The sequence below is a fragment of the Saccostrea echinata genome, unplaced genomic scaffold (genome assembly GCF_033153115.1).
Source record: "Saccostrea echinata isolate AGI-Se365-2 ecotype Australia unplaced genomic scaffold, CSIRO_AGI_Sech_v1 ptg000060l, whole genome shotgun sequence".
In the NCBI taxonomy this organism is placed as follows: Eukaryota; Metazoa; Mollusca; class Bivalvia; order Ostreida; family Ostreidae; genus Saccostrea; species Saccostrea echinata.
The window spans coordinates 4,161,484-4,181,140 of NW_026889809.1; the positions used below are offsets into that span (position 1 = coordinate 4,161,484).

The 19,657-nt window shown below is 32.9% G+C and overlaps 1 protein-coding gene across 10 annotated transcripts in view; it reads left to right on the forward strand.

The window, feature by feature from the left end:
* Positions 1-19,657, forward strand: part of LOC133175039 (potassium voltage-gated channel subfamily B member 2-like) — a 66,730-nt gene that overhangs the window by 30,151 nt on the left and 16,922 nt on the right. Inside the window, exon 1 of one of the 10 annotated variants that reach the window (XM_061310130.1) lies at positions 10,058-10,263. The exons of 8 other annotated variants lie outside the window; for them this stretch is intronic. In XM_061310130.1, the coding sequence (XP_061166114.1) occupies positions 10,226-10,263 (38 nt within the window). In that variant the 5' untranslated portion in view covers positions 10,058-10,225. Of the gene's footprint in view, positions 1-10,057; positions 10,264-17,045; positions 17,178-19,657 lie in introns of those variants that run through there. One more of the 10 variants, XM_061310134.1, reaches the window with a different exon arrangement.

Genomic DNA, 19,657 nt, shown 5'->3' on the forward strand with positions numbered 1-19,657 from the left:
AAAAAAAAGCTTAATTCTAGTTGCATTTTATGATCACCATACAACGTTGTTTAGAACATTGTGCAACAGCACTTTGAAGACAACATTAATTATTGAATCTTTGGTTGTGATATGACATTTTGCAATATCAGGGAACTTCATTTTGAATATTTTTAAATCTGCATAACATAACTGTTAACTTTAACTCATAATTTTTAGCTTTAAAGTCAGTTTATTAAACAACACTTTTATATTAAGTTAGTAGGTGTTGACATGGGGTGCTATATTTAATGCTTTGGATATTATGAGAAAATGGTTATCAATGAAACATTGCAAATATTTCAAGCCATCTTTGATAAGATTGATACAGGTGAATTTATATGTTAAAATATTATCAAACATTGGACTTTTTGATCCATAATGAATTTCAGAGGCCAAAAGGTCACAATTAGAAATGACAAGAATTGATACCAAAATAGAAGTAATTACCATCCGGATAAAAAGTGCCCAATCTGGCTGAATGAGTCTTTTGGATTTTGCTTTTCGGGAACTTTTGATATCAGGTTTATTAATCCGAACGAAGCAATTTCTCAAAGAAGCTTTCTTGGTGTCTTGGTCAATAGCTTTATTCAATTACCGAGTCCATTTCTGAGTTGACTAGCCATCATCTGATATATATTCATATATATATGTATCTATAAAGATGTGCAACACAAATAATTTTGGGCTGGAATGCACGGACAATTTCATCGCGGCGGGTAAGTCTGAACTGAAGATATTTGCTAAACTAAATCGTTGAATTTGTAGAATAAAAAAATAGAAGTAAGAATATTATAGATGAGTGTTCTTGCCACACTGTCCTGTGTAAGTATATGTTTCAAATATCTCATAATCAAGGATTGATGAATACAAGTATGTAATTAATAAATATGCGTGCATGTCAAAAACTCAGCCTGTAAATTTTGAAACATTATTCTCTTCGAAAATGCGCGCTAGATGTTTAAAAAGTACAAAAAAATTGTATAGTTACTTTCCAGGTCTTCTATTACTTATCTTCAATATCAGAAATCTTGTTTCAAATCTTATCCCATCCTTGAAAGTAAATCTATTTCAATCCAACGACAAGAGCCAAACTCGTGCACATTTTACGTTTTGACTTAAAAGTCATTTAAAAATATCTTGAATAATAATTGATTTTAGACTCGCTTGACCCCGATACTATTTCTGTATGTAATGCAGATTCAAATTGAGATCAGAAGTGTCATTTCTCAACTGGTGGATACTAACTGGTCACTCATCTGTAAAATATAGGTCTGTTGCAGTAAGCAGTATGAATGATGATTTGTATCCCAAATTCCTTATTTCTGCTTCACAGATTTCACAGGCAAAAGGGAATGACAATATATCTAAACTTACTTCAGAAAATATAGGTATAATAATGAATACTAAGAGGCCACTTGAAAGTTAATTACAAAATAATGGAAACCTGTGTGTTGCTCAATACACTACTGTATACAGACGAATTTTTACCCCGTTTTATTTTACACCCTTTCGTAAATTCAAAATTCAAAACTGATCGAATTCAATAAATATACTTGTATATGTTTAAAATAATTTCTCTGGGCAAATTTAAAACGGAGGCGAAATCGTTTGCAAGTGTTATAGGGCGAAAAATAACTTTGTATACAGTATAAATTATCAAATATTAGTCACGTCACAGAGCACTTTAGGAACAGCAGGGCATAACGGCAATATTGTAACACACAGAGAAAACATTAAATTAACAATACGAGCCTCTTGTTCTTTGATATTAAGTTTGCACTTAGTAAGTTGATCAACTGTATTTCTGTTTTTTACATTGTCATCATCGTTGGCTATTTCTTTTGAAATATTGAGAGAAAGTTCTGAGTTCATGTTTGCAAGCCAATATCCGTCTAGCTGTAGATTTAATGCTGCGGCGGCTATCTTTGTTAAACCACACTTAGGGACCGCAGAGGAATGTTTCCAGTCCGTTTCATTACTTATGTGAGTTCTTCGATAGGCAGACTAAGCAAGTATTCAATCATGTAGCAGACTTTTCGAGGGGTTCTCTACAAAAAAACAAAAACAAAAACGAATCAAAACAAAACAAACAAAAAAAAAACAAAAAAAAAAACATATATACTTTGTATCGAATGTTTTTTGTTTCATAATGAGATTCAATTTACCCTTAGTTTGCAAAGAAACAAATTTTAAAATCAATTAACGTTTTTATTTGAACTTTCTTAAGTACATGTATACTCTGTACCTTTGCGTTTTGAGGGTTTTGATTGTATTTAAAATGTTCCTACTATCGTGGAATGATGACATTGAACTGTATCACTGTCCAAGACATTTCATTTAGTGCATTTCCTTTATCCCTTATAATAATTGAATAGAGATTTTTTCCTTCTTGCCATGCACACTTTTTGGTAAATATTTACATTTGCAAATGTTTTCTTTTATATAACACTATTAAAAGCAACGCGTATCTATATCCATATATTTACATTTGCAAATGTTTTCTTTTATATAACACTATTGAAAGCAATGCGTATCTATATCCGTATAAACACGGGTTCCTCGCGTCATAAACGTTCGACGTAATTTTTCAGTGACGTCATAAAGGGTCGACGCGCAATCAGAGGATCAAACACGTGCCGTTGGGTTTGAAAAATAAAACGTTTCACGCGTTAAAGATTATAATCAGGCAAATATAAAATATGAATAAGTCACAAATCTAAATATAAGTAATAAGGTATCATTTTTAAACATCTATCGGGCTATAAATACGGGTAGGTACGAGATCAAATTTACCATAAAGCCCTTCGGGCTTTATGGAATTTGATCTCGTGACCAACCCGTATTTATATCCCGATAGATGTTTAAAAATGATACCTTATTTCTTAAATAGAAACAATAATTTATCACTTTCACGTGTATTATTGCGTCATGGTTATTTTCACGTACGTCATCAATAACAAGATTCTCAATTTTGAGTTTATTCTCAAGCATGGTTTCCAAAATTCTGACCAGGACACGATTTCAATATTTCATCGCCTAACCTTGGCTTTTGAGATATTATCTTGAGCCAAGATCATGACATACCTTTTGGAAATGAGCAACACCTCACTGAAGTTTGAATTCATTTCAATCATAGGTTTAAGACTGATATTCTGGGAATATCTTCTTTATTATATCATTTCAATCAAAGTTTAAGACTGATAGTCCGGGAATGGTTTCTCTAAAACATTTTAATCAAATGTTTTAGACGATAGTTCAGGAATAAATTCTCCGTTTCATTTCACTCAAAAGTTTAAGACTGTTTGTTCGGGAATGGTTTCTCTTATCATTTCATTCAAAGGTTTTTGGATTGATAATCGGAGGATGTGATTTCTTTTCATCATTTTTAACTAATAGTCTAACATTTTTTACTGTTAGTCTGGGGATGTAATTTCTCTTTAACGTTTTTAGCTGATGGTCCGGTGATTTCTCTGGTAACCTAACAACCAAGCTTTATGATAAACGTGATGACTTCAACTTTTCAATCGCCAGCCTCCCTTACTTAAGTAGCAATATACCCTTATCAACTGCATATGGAGTTTATGTCTCAGTTGATTCGATACGCATGCTCAACAATTTCTAAAACGAGGCAAGCTTTTGACAAACAAGTTGATGAAACAAAAATATCAATAGTCTGGATTAATGTCATAATTTCGCAAGTTCCATGGTCGATACAATGGCCTTGTTAGCAAATACAATCTATCATAACTGACGTTTTTCATACTAATTGTTAGGCCATTATTTACACAGTGAATTTTCTTCGAATTTTTCTCGATCATGACAAGGAGCACTTGACAGGTGTGACCGGTCGGTAGGGGATGCTTACTCCTCCATGGTACCCGATCCCACCTCTGATGCTTTAGAGGTTCGTTTTGCTCTGCTCCTGATTTGTATTGTTTGAATGGACTTTTGAGCTTGAATACTGTTCGTTATCTCCATATTTCGTTTTAACTGCTAGTTTGAGGATGTGATTTATCTTTATCATATATAACTGACAGTCCGGGAATGATTTTTCTTTATCATTTCAGTTAAAGGCTTAAGTCTGATAGCTGGGAATATGATTTCTTTACATATCATTTTAAACTGATAATCCGGGAATATTTTCTGTCTCATTTCAATCGATAAGCCTGAAATAATTCCTCTTTTGCATTTCAATCAAAGGTTGTACATTGATAGTCCTGGGATTATTTCTCTATTTCATTCCCCAGAGAACTTCAACATTGAGATGTAACCCTTACTTAAAAGGAAAAAAAGACACACATATGCGAGGTCATGGATACAAGCTATCAAAGTCTGAATCCATTCCAGTCAATTAAGAACTATAGAGTTATGGCCAAAACATTATTTTGTGGCAAATACACATACTGGCAGCTTGACAGACGAACCAACACCATAATCAATATGTCCCAGGTAAATCTGATTGAATGTTTTCATGAAGAAAAAGTTGCAAATGCAGAAAAGGAAATGACTCGCATTAATTTCATTTTAATGAGACCAATATAGTCCGCAATTAGGATATATCGATGTGTTGTAAGTAAAAAAAAAAAAAGGTTCAAATTCGTTAAAACGTACTTTGTCATGAAAAAAAGTTTCTTTCAAAGCGTACTTTGAGAGCACTAAACGATCATGTTGGTAAACAAAGACTTCATCAATATTTATCATCGAAAGACCTCGAATGTCTACTGAGGTGACACCCTTTTGACGAATAGGTCAAAGGACACACTTTTCTGTTGCATGAATTGTATATCATTAAACAAAATTGTCCTGATTCTATCATACATTATTTTACTTTGTTATACCCTTATAAGTAAATATCTTTCTATATATTTATTACTAATAAAAAGTCCAACAAAAGAAATCTTTATTGCATCGGTCTAACAATTTCATTGTTAACCGGCCTGCCAGTACAACATTAGAATGTTAGACCTCAACGTCACGGCTACGTCACAAGTAATTAATCGTCGTTCAATATCGGCGACACGGAAATAGCCAAAATTTAGAGCTGCAAGAGTTGTCGTATGCTATTTTAAAGACAGAGACACGGGAAGAGTATGTTTTGTGATAAATAATTTTTGTGATATAATGATTTTTTTATTAATTTTTCATTAGCTGCTATTGTTTTATTTTTATTATTCGAGTCAAAATTTTACATATAAAGTAATTGATTATATATTGATTAAATCTGTTCAAATGTTTTCATTTTAGTGTTTATCTGAAGTGAAGGGTATAACAAAACAGTTATAGACTGGGATTCGGGCCTTCGACCTCGGGCTACATTTTCACCTTAAGGTCCAACAAATCATATGTTGCCCTCATGCCCAATCAATATCTGTATATTCATATATTTATATATGGGTACATCTACCGACCTCGTCAAACTGATACATATATTTCTTTTACTTCAAGATCCGAGATTTTAAATTTGGAATTTCGGAATCATCGATCATAAGATCATATTGGGAAAGAAGAAAAAACACACTTGTGTTTTTCTATTGAAATATATGCGAAATTGCGAACAATTTCACTCTTAAGTGAATGAAAGAAAGAGCTTAACTGCAAAAAAAAAAGCCCAGATATTTTGTCAAAATTTGCCTAGAGTGCTTTTAAACAACAGTTAAGGAAAACCAAGATTGGAAAAGCCAACTTTAAAGTTGGAATTACCAACGTAAATGAGTATAATGTAGCACTAATACGCTTCCGTAGTTTTCAGACAGTTATTTTGGTTAAAGTATCAAATCTTTGTCATTGGCGAATATAATCTTTTTCTTTGCTTGCTAGTAGCCGGGAGAGGAAGAGACGAAACTATTTTTCTGTTTTACAGAATAATTCTTCCTTCTTGTCAATATAACGTTGATTCTTGTTTGATACCGTGCGAGATTCCGCATCAATTATGCAACACAATAGTTCCTTAATTCTTCACTCTTGTATCAACGTGCGTAATATCAAGATATCTAAATTCAATTAGACTGTGATAGCGTGCTCAGTTCCTAGGCGTTCTGGGAGTTCTCTAGCATCAATAAGATTTAACACAATCACTAGATAGATGCCCAATGCATAATTTACACTTCCATGAGCTAGTACATCAGACATATGTTTTGTGCTGATGAAGATTGTATTGAAATTAAGAGAATAGACTTGAAGCGTAAGTACCGAGATTATTTCTAGGTTTTTTTTAAATATACTCTGTCATTATTTTTGACACACATTGTACACTTTCTATTAATGTGAAAAACTGCTTCGACTATGTTTCTTTTAAGTTAAACAGATTTTATTGGTAACTGGTTTGAATAACGCTGCCTTTGTTGATTTGGTTGATGAAGCTTTAATGGACATTCATCAAATTTTAACTAGTTCAATTAAATCAAAGAAAGCTTCCTATACATCTGCCTTTTTTATATAGAGACAGACACATGAATTTGTAGTTTTGAATTGTTTGCACAAAATGAAAAGATTAGTCTAAAAATAACTAACATTTAACCTTGAATCGTCACAAAACATTTGAGTCAAATGGCAATATTGGGATACATAATTCATGGTAATGTTTGGATTAAGAATTATGTGCCTAAAAGTGGTTTTAACTATAGTTTGATCTCGGATTGTGGACGTTGCCCGCGTGGCGCAGTGGTTAGAGCGTTTGCTCTAGGGTTGAGGAGTAAGAAGTTGGTCTTCACGTCGCGAGTTCGAATCCATTGTGAGACGGAAGACCGGTCCTGCGGATGAGACCGTATAAACCGAGGTTCCGTGTCGCAGTAAGTGCATGCTGGCACGAAAAAGATCCCTCACCACTCAAAGGCCGTAAATGCAAAAAACAGATCTAAATTTACAGCCCTCCACCGGCAAGTGGGGGCGTCTCAATATGAGTGAAAAAGTTCTCGAAAGGATATTGAACAAGCAAACAAACATATTGTTGACAAACGAGATGATGCATGTAAGCAAGCGACCGCCGGATAAGATATAATGAGTTTAAGCATAATACATGTATCAACTTACTAGAGTTCCAAACTACCGCAGAAATTGTACTAGAAGCCTGATATATGACCTAGATTTAATGTTTATAATCTGGAACAAGATTGTTGAACAAGTTGTTTGACTGTGATCAATATCAAAATGTCTGGAATCGATTCGAAAGTACGTATGAACAAGCAATACCCCATTTTTAGCAGTTAACGATATAGTGGCATAATTCTTTGACTGAAAAGTCCGAATTATTTCCATCTTTCTGATGTTATTCCTGGTGAATATGTCTTGTCGTCAAATTTTTGAAAAAATTGAATTTACACTCATGCATATATTTTTCATTAGTTTTATTGCTAATTTGGACATGGAAAAATACACATATCGTTAAACTATTTTCTGAAAATAAGAAATGATTCCATTCTTTATTGTCAATTGCATTCAGAAAAGACCCTGAAATCACCACATAATGGGCAAATTTCGTGTAACAATGTTTCGCGCAAATGTATCCAGATTAAAAATAAAAGAAAATAGGAGTTGCCAAAAAGATGAATTATTTGTGTGAGCACTGTCTACTCGTCTAGAACAAGGTTTACTAAATTTAAGCAATGTATATTCGTTCTTTGTTTTATTCCGTAAGTTATTATTTAACTCATCGGCGACTGCATATGTTTCAAAGGTTCAATGTTTTTTTGCAAACCTTTGTAAACCAAAGATATGTTTATGTAAAGGGTGTTTACAGTGATATAAACTAAATAAAGGAATTCAATAAAGCAGTTTAATTGAGTTACAAAATGGCTCACCAAATTTTCCTTCTTTCATATTTAGTTCATGTTAACGACCTCAGCTTGGAAACAATCCCAAGTCAATGCTAATTGCATTGTTTTTAAAAGTATTTTTCTCTCGTCTCATTCCTTTTATAACAACATTTTTTAATTATTAAAAGAGTTTATCACAAGTATAACAACTGATGATATTATTCCATAAGCCAGATTTAAAACCCGCTACACTTTTGGTCACTTTCAGGAGGTGAGCAAGACGGGTTTTAAATCAAAATATGCAGCAAAATGCAACATAAACGAGTGTCTGTTAACAATAGATAAAATGTTGATAAAGCTGCAAAATAGTAGTCTTCAATTTTGATGCATGTCAATCTCGCGTTCGATCCTGGAACTTAAAGTAATGCTTCTTTAGACATATCTAATTACGTGTAACATCTGTTTTATAGTTCCGGAATAGCAGCTTCGAATTTGAGATACGTATTAATATTCGATGCTTTAATACTCCTGTGTGTTTTTTTTTCAGTATTGTACAACTTAGATGATTTGAAATTGTACACCCTAAACTGTTTGTCGCCTTTCTACGATTTTTGACTCAAGCAAATCTGATTTGAGAATTACTTTCCTCTTTTTCCAATGTTTATCCTGCTTAAGTCCTCAACTGCCATTCGGGTTGAGAGTGTACATCATTAATTACAACCCAGATATTTGTACAATTCCTTTGTTACTTTAACTGTTTAGGTCTGACGTGATTTACCAAGTGCTTGATATGAATGGATATTGTAGGTTAATGAGTTAACTTACATAAATGACCTGTCTAGACTACACCTTAAAGTTAATCAGTCAGCTCATGGTTTTATCTCACATGATGTCCAGCAGAAACTGAAATACAATTCTTTGCAAAAGTATCAAACATTTTCAGATGTATTTTCTTTGAAATTTGAAATGGGTATACTAGTAATTGAATGTACAGAATGTATACTTGGAGTCATGCAGAGAAAGGATAATTATCGTCATTATTTTTATCTGACCTCATCAGAATAGTAGCATCGGAGAGACGATTTCAAGAAAAGAAACAAATTACATGTTTAAATTGTTAATAGCCTGGTAATATTCTTATTTCTACAGAATCTTTCTGGCGTGTGATTACATGTTTGGAGGGCTCTCTCGCCGATTACATTCACTCTTGACAATTATGCTTCAGTGTGCTGTGTTTCGCGTCATCATTGATTTTCCTGCATAAGCTCTAGAATATCAGCAATATTTAAATCCAATCGAATCTGAACGTAGCTACGATAATCATTCTTTATGATATATAATTATTTTGTATCTTACGTAATTCGCATCAAATCAAACCTCGAAAAAATATTAATTACATACCCTGTCATCGGATAAAGAAAACAAAAATATCTATCACATAAGTTTGTCAAATATGATTTATTGTTAATAAGTAATTGAAATGATTGCAACACAGATGCTGTAGAAATTAATGACTGTTTAATACTTGTCTATTTATACAATAAGTCACGGTGCAGTGATTTCAGCAATGACTGAATATTGATTTATTTAATTTTATGCCATTAAGTGACAGGAGATATTTTTACCCCCAGAATATGGACTGATATTGACAATCGGCGAAAATAATCGTTATGTAATCGGTTAATCTGAACCTCGATACCGATAACTTGTCAAAGCCCCACGGAAACCTGACATAAAAATTCAGTTGTCGTCTGCCAGCCACATTTCAAAGTCACATGACCCGCGTCATTATGAATACAGGAGCCATGGAGCTAGTGACGAACTAGAAATTCTTCCAAGAAAATGGTGTGATGTTAAATAATTGATACCAGCTCAATATGGAGGTTGACATAATGTGACGTGTTCTTCAGAAAGAATCAATTGTATTGAGTCTGTCTGTTCGCTTTATTGGATTAGGTCATGTCGTCTGCTTGACCGTTAACCTGTTAAAATCAAAATAATCTCTGTCACATTAAACAGATGTAATCTTCTTCAGTTATCGAAAAAGTTGGATTCTGTGACACGGTTCTATTTTCTCGACTTTAAACTGGCAGCTCAATATAGAGTAGAATTTCCAGCAGAACACGGAAGGTCGACAATTTTTTCCAACATCGTTTGGCACGAAGTCGCCGCAGAAAGTACCCTTAGTGAATTGTGTACTGTAAGTTTCAATATTTCCAACATCACAAGGATTTACGTAGAAGACAAACGTTTGAATTGCGCATTTTAGTTTTCTTTTTGTCTTTCTTTTCCGTTTGCCTAAACCTGTGAGCATGGGGAACTATGTAATGGTTTTTGCCAATTGGTCCAGGATTTAGTCTGCTGGCTTATTTAGTGTACATTTGCATGATACGACCTTAGTAAGTCTGAGTGGGGCATTTTGTTTTAGACAAACACATACACAATATATATCCATGATTCAAGTTGGAACCTGTGCTGTGGCCAATGAGGGGTATGTAGCTATTAAATTTTAAGCTTATCTTAAAAGTATCTTTTTTCTTTCTTGCTTTAGTTTATTTGGAACCCTACTCGCATGGTTGCTATGCTGCTTTCTTTATTCGCCTTTCAGATTCAGCAGTAAATATTAATATTACTGAATAATGGTCACCAAGAAAATATTTTTAGCTTTGCAATGTATTGATGCTTATTTCAAGACTTAATTTCGCCATTCTCGTATTTCGTCTTCGGATTATAACTGACTAGAAACCGGGGCATATACATTATAAACATCCTCTTCTTATCGTAAAATTCTGTATGATCTGAACAATAAAGATTTTCTGATTGTGAAGCACTTCACCGAAACAAAATCTTGTTTATAGATATGCTCCATGTACAACAATCGAAAATTAAGTGTGTCAAGAACAACTTTTGTTGCATAAGTTGATGAAAAATTGCTTTCTTATTCTGAGTTCATTTTGCAAATAAAATAACCAAGATATTTAACAAAATGTCAGAAGACTATAAATTCGAAATATTATGGACCACAAACCTTTTGTGAACATGTAAAACAAAAATGATCTTTCGATGAATATTTTTTTTGTGTATGGCTTGAATCTAATTGATGCTGTAAAGTTACTGGCAGTTGGAGATAAAATGTGGGCTACATCTTAAATTGGACCTCGTCATTGCGCTAACTATAACCGACTTGGACGGATTTGCCCCCCGTCATTTCGCTAACTATATAACCGATTTGGACGGATTTGGACCTCGTCATTTCGCTTTAACCGATTTGGACGGATTTTTCGCTTAAATGGGTACAGCTTGTAGCAAGCTTACTTACTTAAGTTGTAATCATGAGGCTGTCTTTATCATAAATATGCCAGATTTCCTTTTTGGTCTATCAAGTAAAACAAATTGCGTTGGTTATCGAAGTGAATAACACGATGTGTTTCTGAAAAAAAAACAACTCTGTCCCGTTATTTCTCCATCTGCTGAACAAAATCAGAATGCAGTCGATGCCGAGAAAATATTTTTTTGTTAAGATGGCATGTCATTGTCCAGAATTGATGTAATAAAACGATAAAGATTATAGGTTTTTATCCTCTTCAATGATTGATGAACTGTCAATTACCATCACTGCTGTGAATTTTTCAAAAATGAAAGCAGGATAGTATAAAATTTTAGTTTCATATCTTTTTTTATATGTGGGTAGTTAAAGAAGTGAATGAGGATAGCTGTAAAAGGGAGATACATGTAATTTAATTTGGAGGAGAGGTGTTCATTTGTCCAAGGTGTTACCCCTTATCATTTGCCATCAAATGAATTAGAGAAACAATCGATAGTTAGACGAGCAGTCGAGTACGAGGACTACCTGTTCAGTATGTCTTATTGATTTTATCGTTATAGTCGATGCATTATTAAAATATTCCACTTGTGGTCCATAAAATTATTTGTTGAATATCGGTTTATTAGAAAATGACAAACATATATTGTATTGTCCTCCCTGCTTCAATAGAACAAAAGAGGTGTAAAAATAGGGTGTTCTGTAAAATTAATGTTTTATCCTACAGTAATGTATTTTTCCAAATTACGCTTTCAATAATAGGTCAAACATGAACGTGTTAATAGCTTGGAAGTACAACCTAAATCAATTTTATACCCTTCCAGTCCAAATCCTGCTCCTGAAATATTCAGCAGCAAGATTGGCTGGCATAATTATCTCCCTGATAGTGTTATGTTTAGATAGAAAATATCATAAATTACATACATGTCGCATATATATATGGGTTTTCACAAGTTTTGCATCCAAAATTATTTTTGTGAATATCTTGATACGTTTTCCAATATCTTTTAATTAAATACCTACTATTTATGCTAAAGAAATGAACTTCAGTTTTGAAAGGTCTGAATATATATATGACCTGATACTTTAAATGTGTCTGGATAAACTGTATCAGGTCTTATAATAAAAAGGTGAGGATAACGAACAATGATCGATCTCAGTAAAACTACATACAATACAAATCTGTGAACGGGGCATAAACACGGAACCTTATTTAAAATTCCAAACATTCATTATTTTCTGAAAAAAAATATGAATCTGACAAATTTCAATGTTTTAGGTCAAAGTAGTGCCGTCCTACTCCAAGAGGTAATGAACTACTTTAAACTTTTTTCGATGAATCTTGAAATGAAATGCAAGTAAGATCAAATACTGTACTTAAAACCTACTCAAAATTCCTTGCAAAAAAGTTGCAAAGGGATACAGCAACTGGCCAGATGTGGAGCACTCAAAACTTGCTACAGAGATGCTATATGCCAAGTGAGTGAAACTTATTCATTTGAGGATCAGAAGGTCGAGGTCAAAGACTGTGATAAGCGTAGATTAACTCAGACATGACACAATGTAACTCTCTCTCTCTCTCTCTCTATATATATATATATATAAAATACAGATATAGCCCTTTCAAGTTCTCGGTCGATATGCTTTTCTGCGAAGTCGAAATATCTATGGATTGACTGAATGAAAGGGCTACATTTGGTACAATATTTTTTACAGAAATTTACAAAACAAAAATTTGAAAATAATGGGAACAAACCACAAGTTTTCGCTTTTGTCTTTTTTTAACAATCAGAGACTACTGATGAAAATAAATTATGCTTTTTAATGTATTTGTGTATCCTTTATACTGAAAGACTAAATAGTATTTTAGTGAAGGTACTAATTAAAAAGGCTACATTTGTTTTATTATATAAATTTATGAAAGACATATCTAACATTCACTAATCCTTATTAAAGGCATTGCCACGTCTTACCAATTATTACATAACATAAATTATAGGAGTTGAAGTGTAATAATTTTAACAACAGATTTACAGCATACTGATGACATTATAACAGATCTACAGCATACTGCTGACATTATAACAGATCTACAGCATACTGATGACATTATGACAGGTCTACAGTATACTGCTGACAACATAACAGATCTGCAGCATACTAATGACAACATAACATATCTACAGCATACTGATGACATTATAACAGATCTACAGCATACTGATGACATTATAACAGGTCTACAGTATACTGCTGACAACATAAAGATCTACAGCGTACTGATGACATTATATCAAATTTACAGCACACTGATGACATTATAACAGGTCTACAGTATACTGCTGACAACATAACAGATCTACAGCATACTGATGACATTATAACAGATTTACAGCATGCTGATGACATTATAACATATCTACAACACACTGATGACATTATAACAGGTCTGCAGTATACTGCTGACAACATAATAGATCTACAGTATACTGATCTACAGCATACTGATGACATTATAACAGATTTACAGCATACTGATGGCATTATAACATATCTACAGCATACTGGTGACATTATTACACCATACTGCTGACAATACAACAGATCTACAGCATACTAATGGCATTATAACAGTTCTACAGCACACTGATAACATTATAACAGATCTACAGCACACTGATGATATTATAACAGATTTACAGCACACTGATGATATTATAACAGATTAACAGAATACCAATGACATAATAACAGATCTTCAGCATACTGATGACATAATAACAAATCTATGGCATTATTACATATCTACAGTATACCGATGATATTAAAACAGACTTACCTCATACTGATGACATAATAACAAATCTATTGCATTATTACATATATACAGCACACTGATGACATTATAACAGATCTACAGCATACTGATGACTTAATAAAAGATCTACAGCATACTGATGACATTATAACATATCTTCAACACACTGATGACATTATAACAGATCTACAGCATACTGATGACATTATAACAGATCTACAGCATACTGATGACATTATTAAAAATCTATAGCATACTGATGACATTATAACAAATTTACAGCACATTGATGATATGATAACATATCTTCAGCACACTGATGACATTATAACAGGTCTACAGCATACTGATGATTTAATAAATGATCTACAACATACTGATGTAATTATAACAGGTCTACAGTATACTGATGACATTATAACAGATTTACAGCACACTGATGATATTATAACATATCTTCAACACACTGATGACATTTTAACAGATTTACAGCATACTGATGACATTATAACAAATGTACAGCACACTGATGATATTATAACAGTTCTACAGCACACTGATGACATTATAACAGATTTACAGCACACTGATGATATTATAACAGATTTACAGCACACAAATGACATTATAACAGATCTACAGCCTACTGATGACATAATAACAAATCTATAGCATTATTACATATCTACAATATACAGATGACATTATAACAGGTCTACAGCATACTGATGCCATTATAACAGGTCTACAGTATACTGATGACGTTATAACAGATCTACAGTATACTGCTGACAACATAACAGATCTACAGCATACTGATGACATTATAACATATCTACAGCATACTGATGACATTATAACATGTCTACAACACACTGATGACATTATAACAGGTCTACAGTATACTGCTGACATTATAACAGATCTACAGCCTACTGATGACATTATAACATATCTACAACACACTGATGACATTATAACAGATCTACAGTATACTGATGACATTATAAAAGATCTACAGTATACTGATGGCATTATAAAAGATCTACAGCATACTGATGACATTATAACAAATCTACAGCATACTGATGACATTATAACAGATCTACAGCACACTGATGACATTATAACAGGTCTACAGTATACTGCTGACAACATAACAGATCTACAGTATACTGATGAAATTATAAAAGATTTACAGCATACTGATGACATTATAACAAATCTACAGCATACTGATGACATTATAAAAGATCTACAGCATACTGATGACATTATAAAAGATCTACAGTATACTGATGGCATTATAAAAGATCTACAGCATACTGATGAGTTTGCACTTTATACAAACACCTTTTAGGACTAACGGAAATAAAGGATAAGTTGAAATCTTCAGCTTTACTGAATGGAGGCTTATGTTAATTTAATCCTCTCATATGTGTTATATGATTTGGAAATTGATATTGATTAACAAGATAAGTTCATTTATATCCTTTCCAAAGTCAGATAACAAAGTTGAGTCAAAATAAGCTTATATTTCGTTGGAATCAATTCTATAAAATAAGATTATTTTATTCTAGTTATCAGCAAATGCTGCATTTTAATTATGTCTACATTTGTTCTTTTCATTCCATTTATCATCTAACTGTTGTCCCCTGGTAAAGTCTTGTCGAACAGGTATACATGTACATACACATATATTTAACAGAGATTTATCAGCCTATTTTGGGAAATGCCATTTTTTGGGGAATTGGGAAATAATTATCGGCTTTTTGATGAAATTGGGAAAAATTTAAAATGTTGCTTAAATCATGTATTCAGGTGTAATTCATTTAATATTTCAGCATGAACTCTAATTTGGGCAACCAAACAGACAATTATATATGATCCAACTTCATACAAGATCAATTATGAATAACAGACTAATAAAAGTAAAATTGACTTCAATGAGTATAAAGTGTTTATACAACTTAGGGTAGTACATGTGTGTATGAGATTCCACTTTAGGTCATTACGTATACAGAATCTGTTTCTGGAAAATATAAACCTTCTGCAAGTATATATTTTCTCAAAGTCCTCTTTAATATGTATTAATGCATTGAAAATATTTTTTTCTATTTGAAATAATGCCTACATTCCTTACCATTCACTCGTAGATCAATTGAGTATGTAGAAATAACTTAATAAATCTATATAATTACACAATATCACCATTTTCAGAAAAACGGAGGAAATTCGGATTAAAAGTTGGCGATGTTTTTACAGTGTTTTTAAACATGTGTTATGACTGTAGCTTTGCTAAATGACTTAAATAGATGAAAATTACATACAATCTGACAATTTTCCTTGTGTTTTTCCAAGATAATTAAATATAAAAGCATTGTTCACCAATTGGGAAAAAATACTGCCAAATTGGGAAAAACTGAACTCATTTTCAATTGGGAATGGGGCCGAATTTCGGCCCCTGAGAAGGTACTGATAAATCCCTGTTTAAGTATGCAAAATTTGTGTACAATCATTACGTCACTTGACTGGTACCATATAGAAAGGAAGGTATACTGGTATCAATATATATAGAAGGTTAAAAGAGGACATGGATGTAAATGGTGTATTTACCCCCACCTCAAGAGAAATTTAAGAAATGTGTCAAAATTACACCGGAACCATAAATGGCCAACGAAACTACTCTTTTGTGCGATGAGAAGATTTCATGATTTTGTGATTCAATGATGCATTAAAACAAAGTAAAATTCTCTCAGATACTAAATGATTACCGTCTTCCTTGGAAGACTTAATACTGCAAACCTTCAAAACCCAGCTTGCTTGTCTGGCTTGAAGCTGATCAGAAGCGTACACAATTCTGTTGTAACATCGATACAAAAAGTAATCTTTTTTAATCTTATATCAATATCAGCGAATGTCTATCCAAACATTACCGAAGGACTAATATATTTACTTTATTCACATAATTACTAAACCAAAATCAATTTTTGGTGCTGTTCTCAGATAGGACAGGCCGGGATGCTTTAGTTCAACCACGCGATGTTAATCATCGCTAATGGTAGGTATTCGGGATCCCATCTCATTCATTTGATTGATATTTACAAACCACTCCCGGGAGAAATTACGATCATTTTACATATACCGGACATCATATAATTATAATTATTGCTGTAGATGTGAACGAAATGACATGAGGTCTGATTGGAAATGTGAGTTGATATTTTTCCTCCAATGTGTTGTTTGCTAGAGGAAATTTTCACTTGTGAGTACATTTCATTATGATATATTTGATTATTTCATCCATTTCAGACAAATGTTTTTAATTTGCATAATGATCCCTTTTCACTAAATAAGAGTGTATATATTTTTTTGTTGATTCTTCAGATGTCAACTCTCTTACATTACTAAAACAAGTTTATTATTACATTTTGTATAAGAGATGATAGGTAAAATTTGCAAAAAGGTGTTACTTTATTAATTTTACCTGTAGTTGAGGATAACTATATATATTTATGGACTCTTTCAGTAGCGAATATGGTTTGGTATTCACCAGGAAAATATCAATATTGACCTCGGCTTCTAAATATTGGCCTTGACTTCCGAATATATAATATACATTGTTATATAGACCGGGTTGAATAAATAAGACATTGAAGGGTGCATGGTGACACCATTTCTATTAACGAACTTCCTTCGCAGAAAAATTAAAAAAATACCCAGATTATAAGATGATACTTCTGTGTATTCCTTTCGTAGTGTGCAAGACAATGGTTTTCAAGGGTTAAAAATTTTTCAATGAAATATTCCTATAGAACCAATAAGGAAAAAATCCTTTCAAAAAATCTATGGAATATTTTTTATCGTTGTTTGAAAATGAAAATGGTAAAATTTCAATGTCCGTTAATAACTTATAAATATACAAAGATATATAAGATCCTTTAGTGACAACTTCGAGAAGTTCAAAACACCTCATACATCAACATGTATTATTCACATCTTTTTAAACCTATAAATCTTACAATAAATCCTTTATAAGGTGGCAGAGGGTATTTTTTCTTCAATCAAAACATTTGGCTCATGTTTTCCATAATATATGTATGAGCTGATTGTGAAATATGTTTTGAAATTTTTTAAAATTCTCTTTGTATGGAACAATACACTATATAGCTTGTTCTATAGTTCCTTGAGGCATTTGAAGCTTTAAAAACATGTACAACTTACATACTGGGCCCAAATGATGACAAAGGAACGTCTCAAATTTTCATGAAAATTTGACCTATTTTCACTATTTCACCAAATCCGCAACAGCTTCCAGACCTGTGTAAGTGCTCGTCGCTATCACACAAAATGCAGGCCAAGACCTGTGCATACCACTGAACAGCAAGACATAGCGCGACCATCTTCCTTTCAAGCTACACTTCATCCCATGAACCCACCCCGCTTTTACGAGGATGCCCCGGATTCATGAATGATTTTTTCACTTCGTTCTCGTATTTCCAATCCATATCCTATAAATGAGAGTACATCTATTGATACTTAAGTGTCATATATCAGTAAATTTTACAAGACCACCACTTCCTTAAAAAATGTACGCATAAATTATTCTAGTAATTAAGACATCTAAACTATGCATGAGTATGAAGATAACGAATAATATAATCAAGCTCAAATGTCCATAGGAACAATACAAAGGAGCAGAGCAAACACGGACCTCAAAAAACATCAGAGGTGGGATCAGGTGCCATAGAGGAGTAAGCACCTTAAGTTTCGTATGTTTTGAAATATTTGAGATTCTTTATTCGAAATAATCTTCTGCCACCTAAAGAGTTACTCTTCTGTTGCTCCTCTTACAGGGGAGAGAACTGCTGCTGCTTAAGTCTCACTGGTTGTTAGAGGAGTCTTATCATGGATAAGTCTACAGAGTAATCTAAGCTAAATAAAACTCAAAAATCGGTTCTTATCTCAGGAAAGTTTTATGATCCTTAATTTAAGCATCATAATAGCAATGCTACTATTTTTTATGATTCTTGTACCATTTCGAACAATTAACCCACACAGTTTTCACTAACTTTGTTATTCGTGTTTCCCGCCCCGTTGTACCTATGTTGCTATTTTTAACATTTTGTTCTGCATAATAGATTGTATTGAACGCTTTAGTCCCAGTGTATTCTTTTAAGATAGAGCATCTAAGAAATTTGTTGCTTAGGAGTTTCGCAAATAATTCATTTAAAACAAGACCTTATACCTAAATAAGGTCAAAAATATTTTGAAAAGGTTCACATGCGAAAAACTGAAACTTTTTTTGAAAATGAGTTTCTAAATTGGCGTGGGCGAGGATAACGCGTTTCCTAGATGGTCGTTATAGTAACAAGTGAGTAGAGACCGTGCGGACAGATCTTGATAAGATGAGACGGGCTTCCGACTAGCGTTTGTTGACTGGTTCTAAGAATCATTTCCCGTCAATGTCGGAATTTTTCAAATCGATAAAATACAAATCACCTTGTAAATTGAGCCAAAATCACCTCTGAAAGCGAGGCGACATAATCACCGAACGTGGTAGATATAGCAGCCACTGGCAATACGATTTGACAAGTGGGTGCAGTCTTCAAAGGAAGTTTGATGACGTCATAATAAATTATATGTAATGTTTTCTTCTTTATATAATAATTAAATTCTGAAATCACTGTATGAAGACGAATAGACTGGATTTTACTGTAGCGTTGAAGTAGAATTATTCGGGCC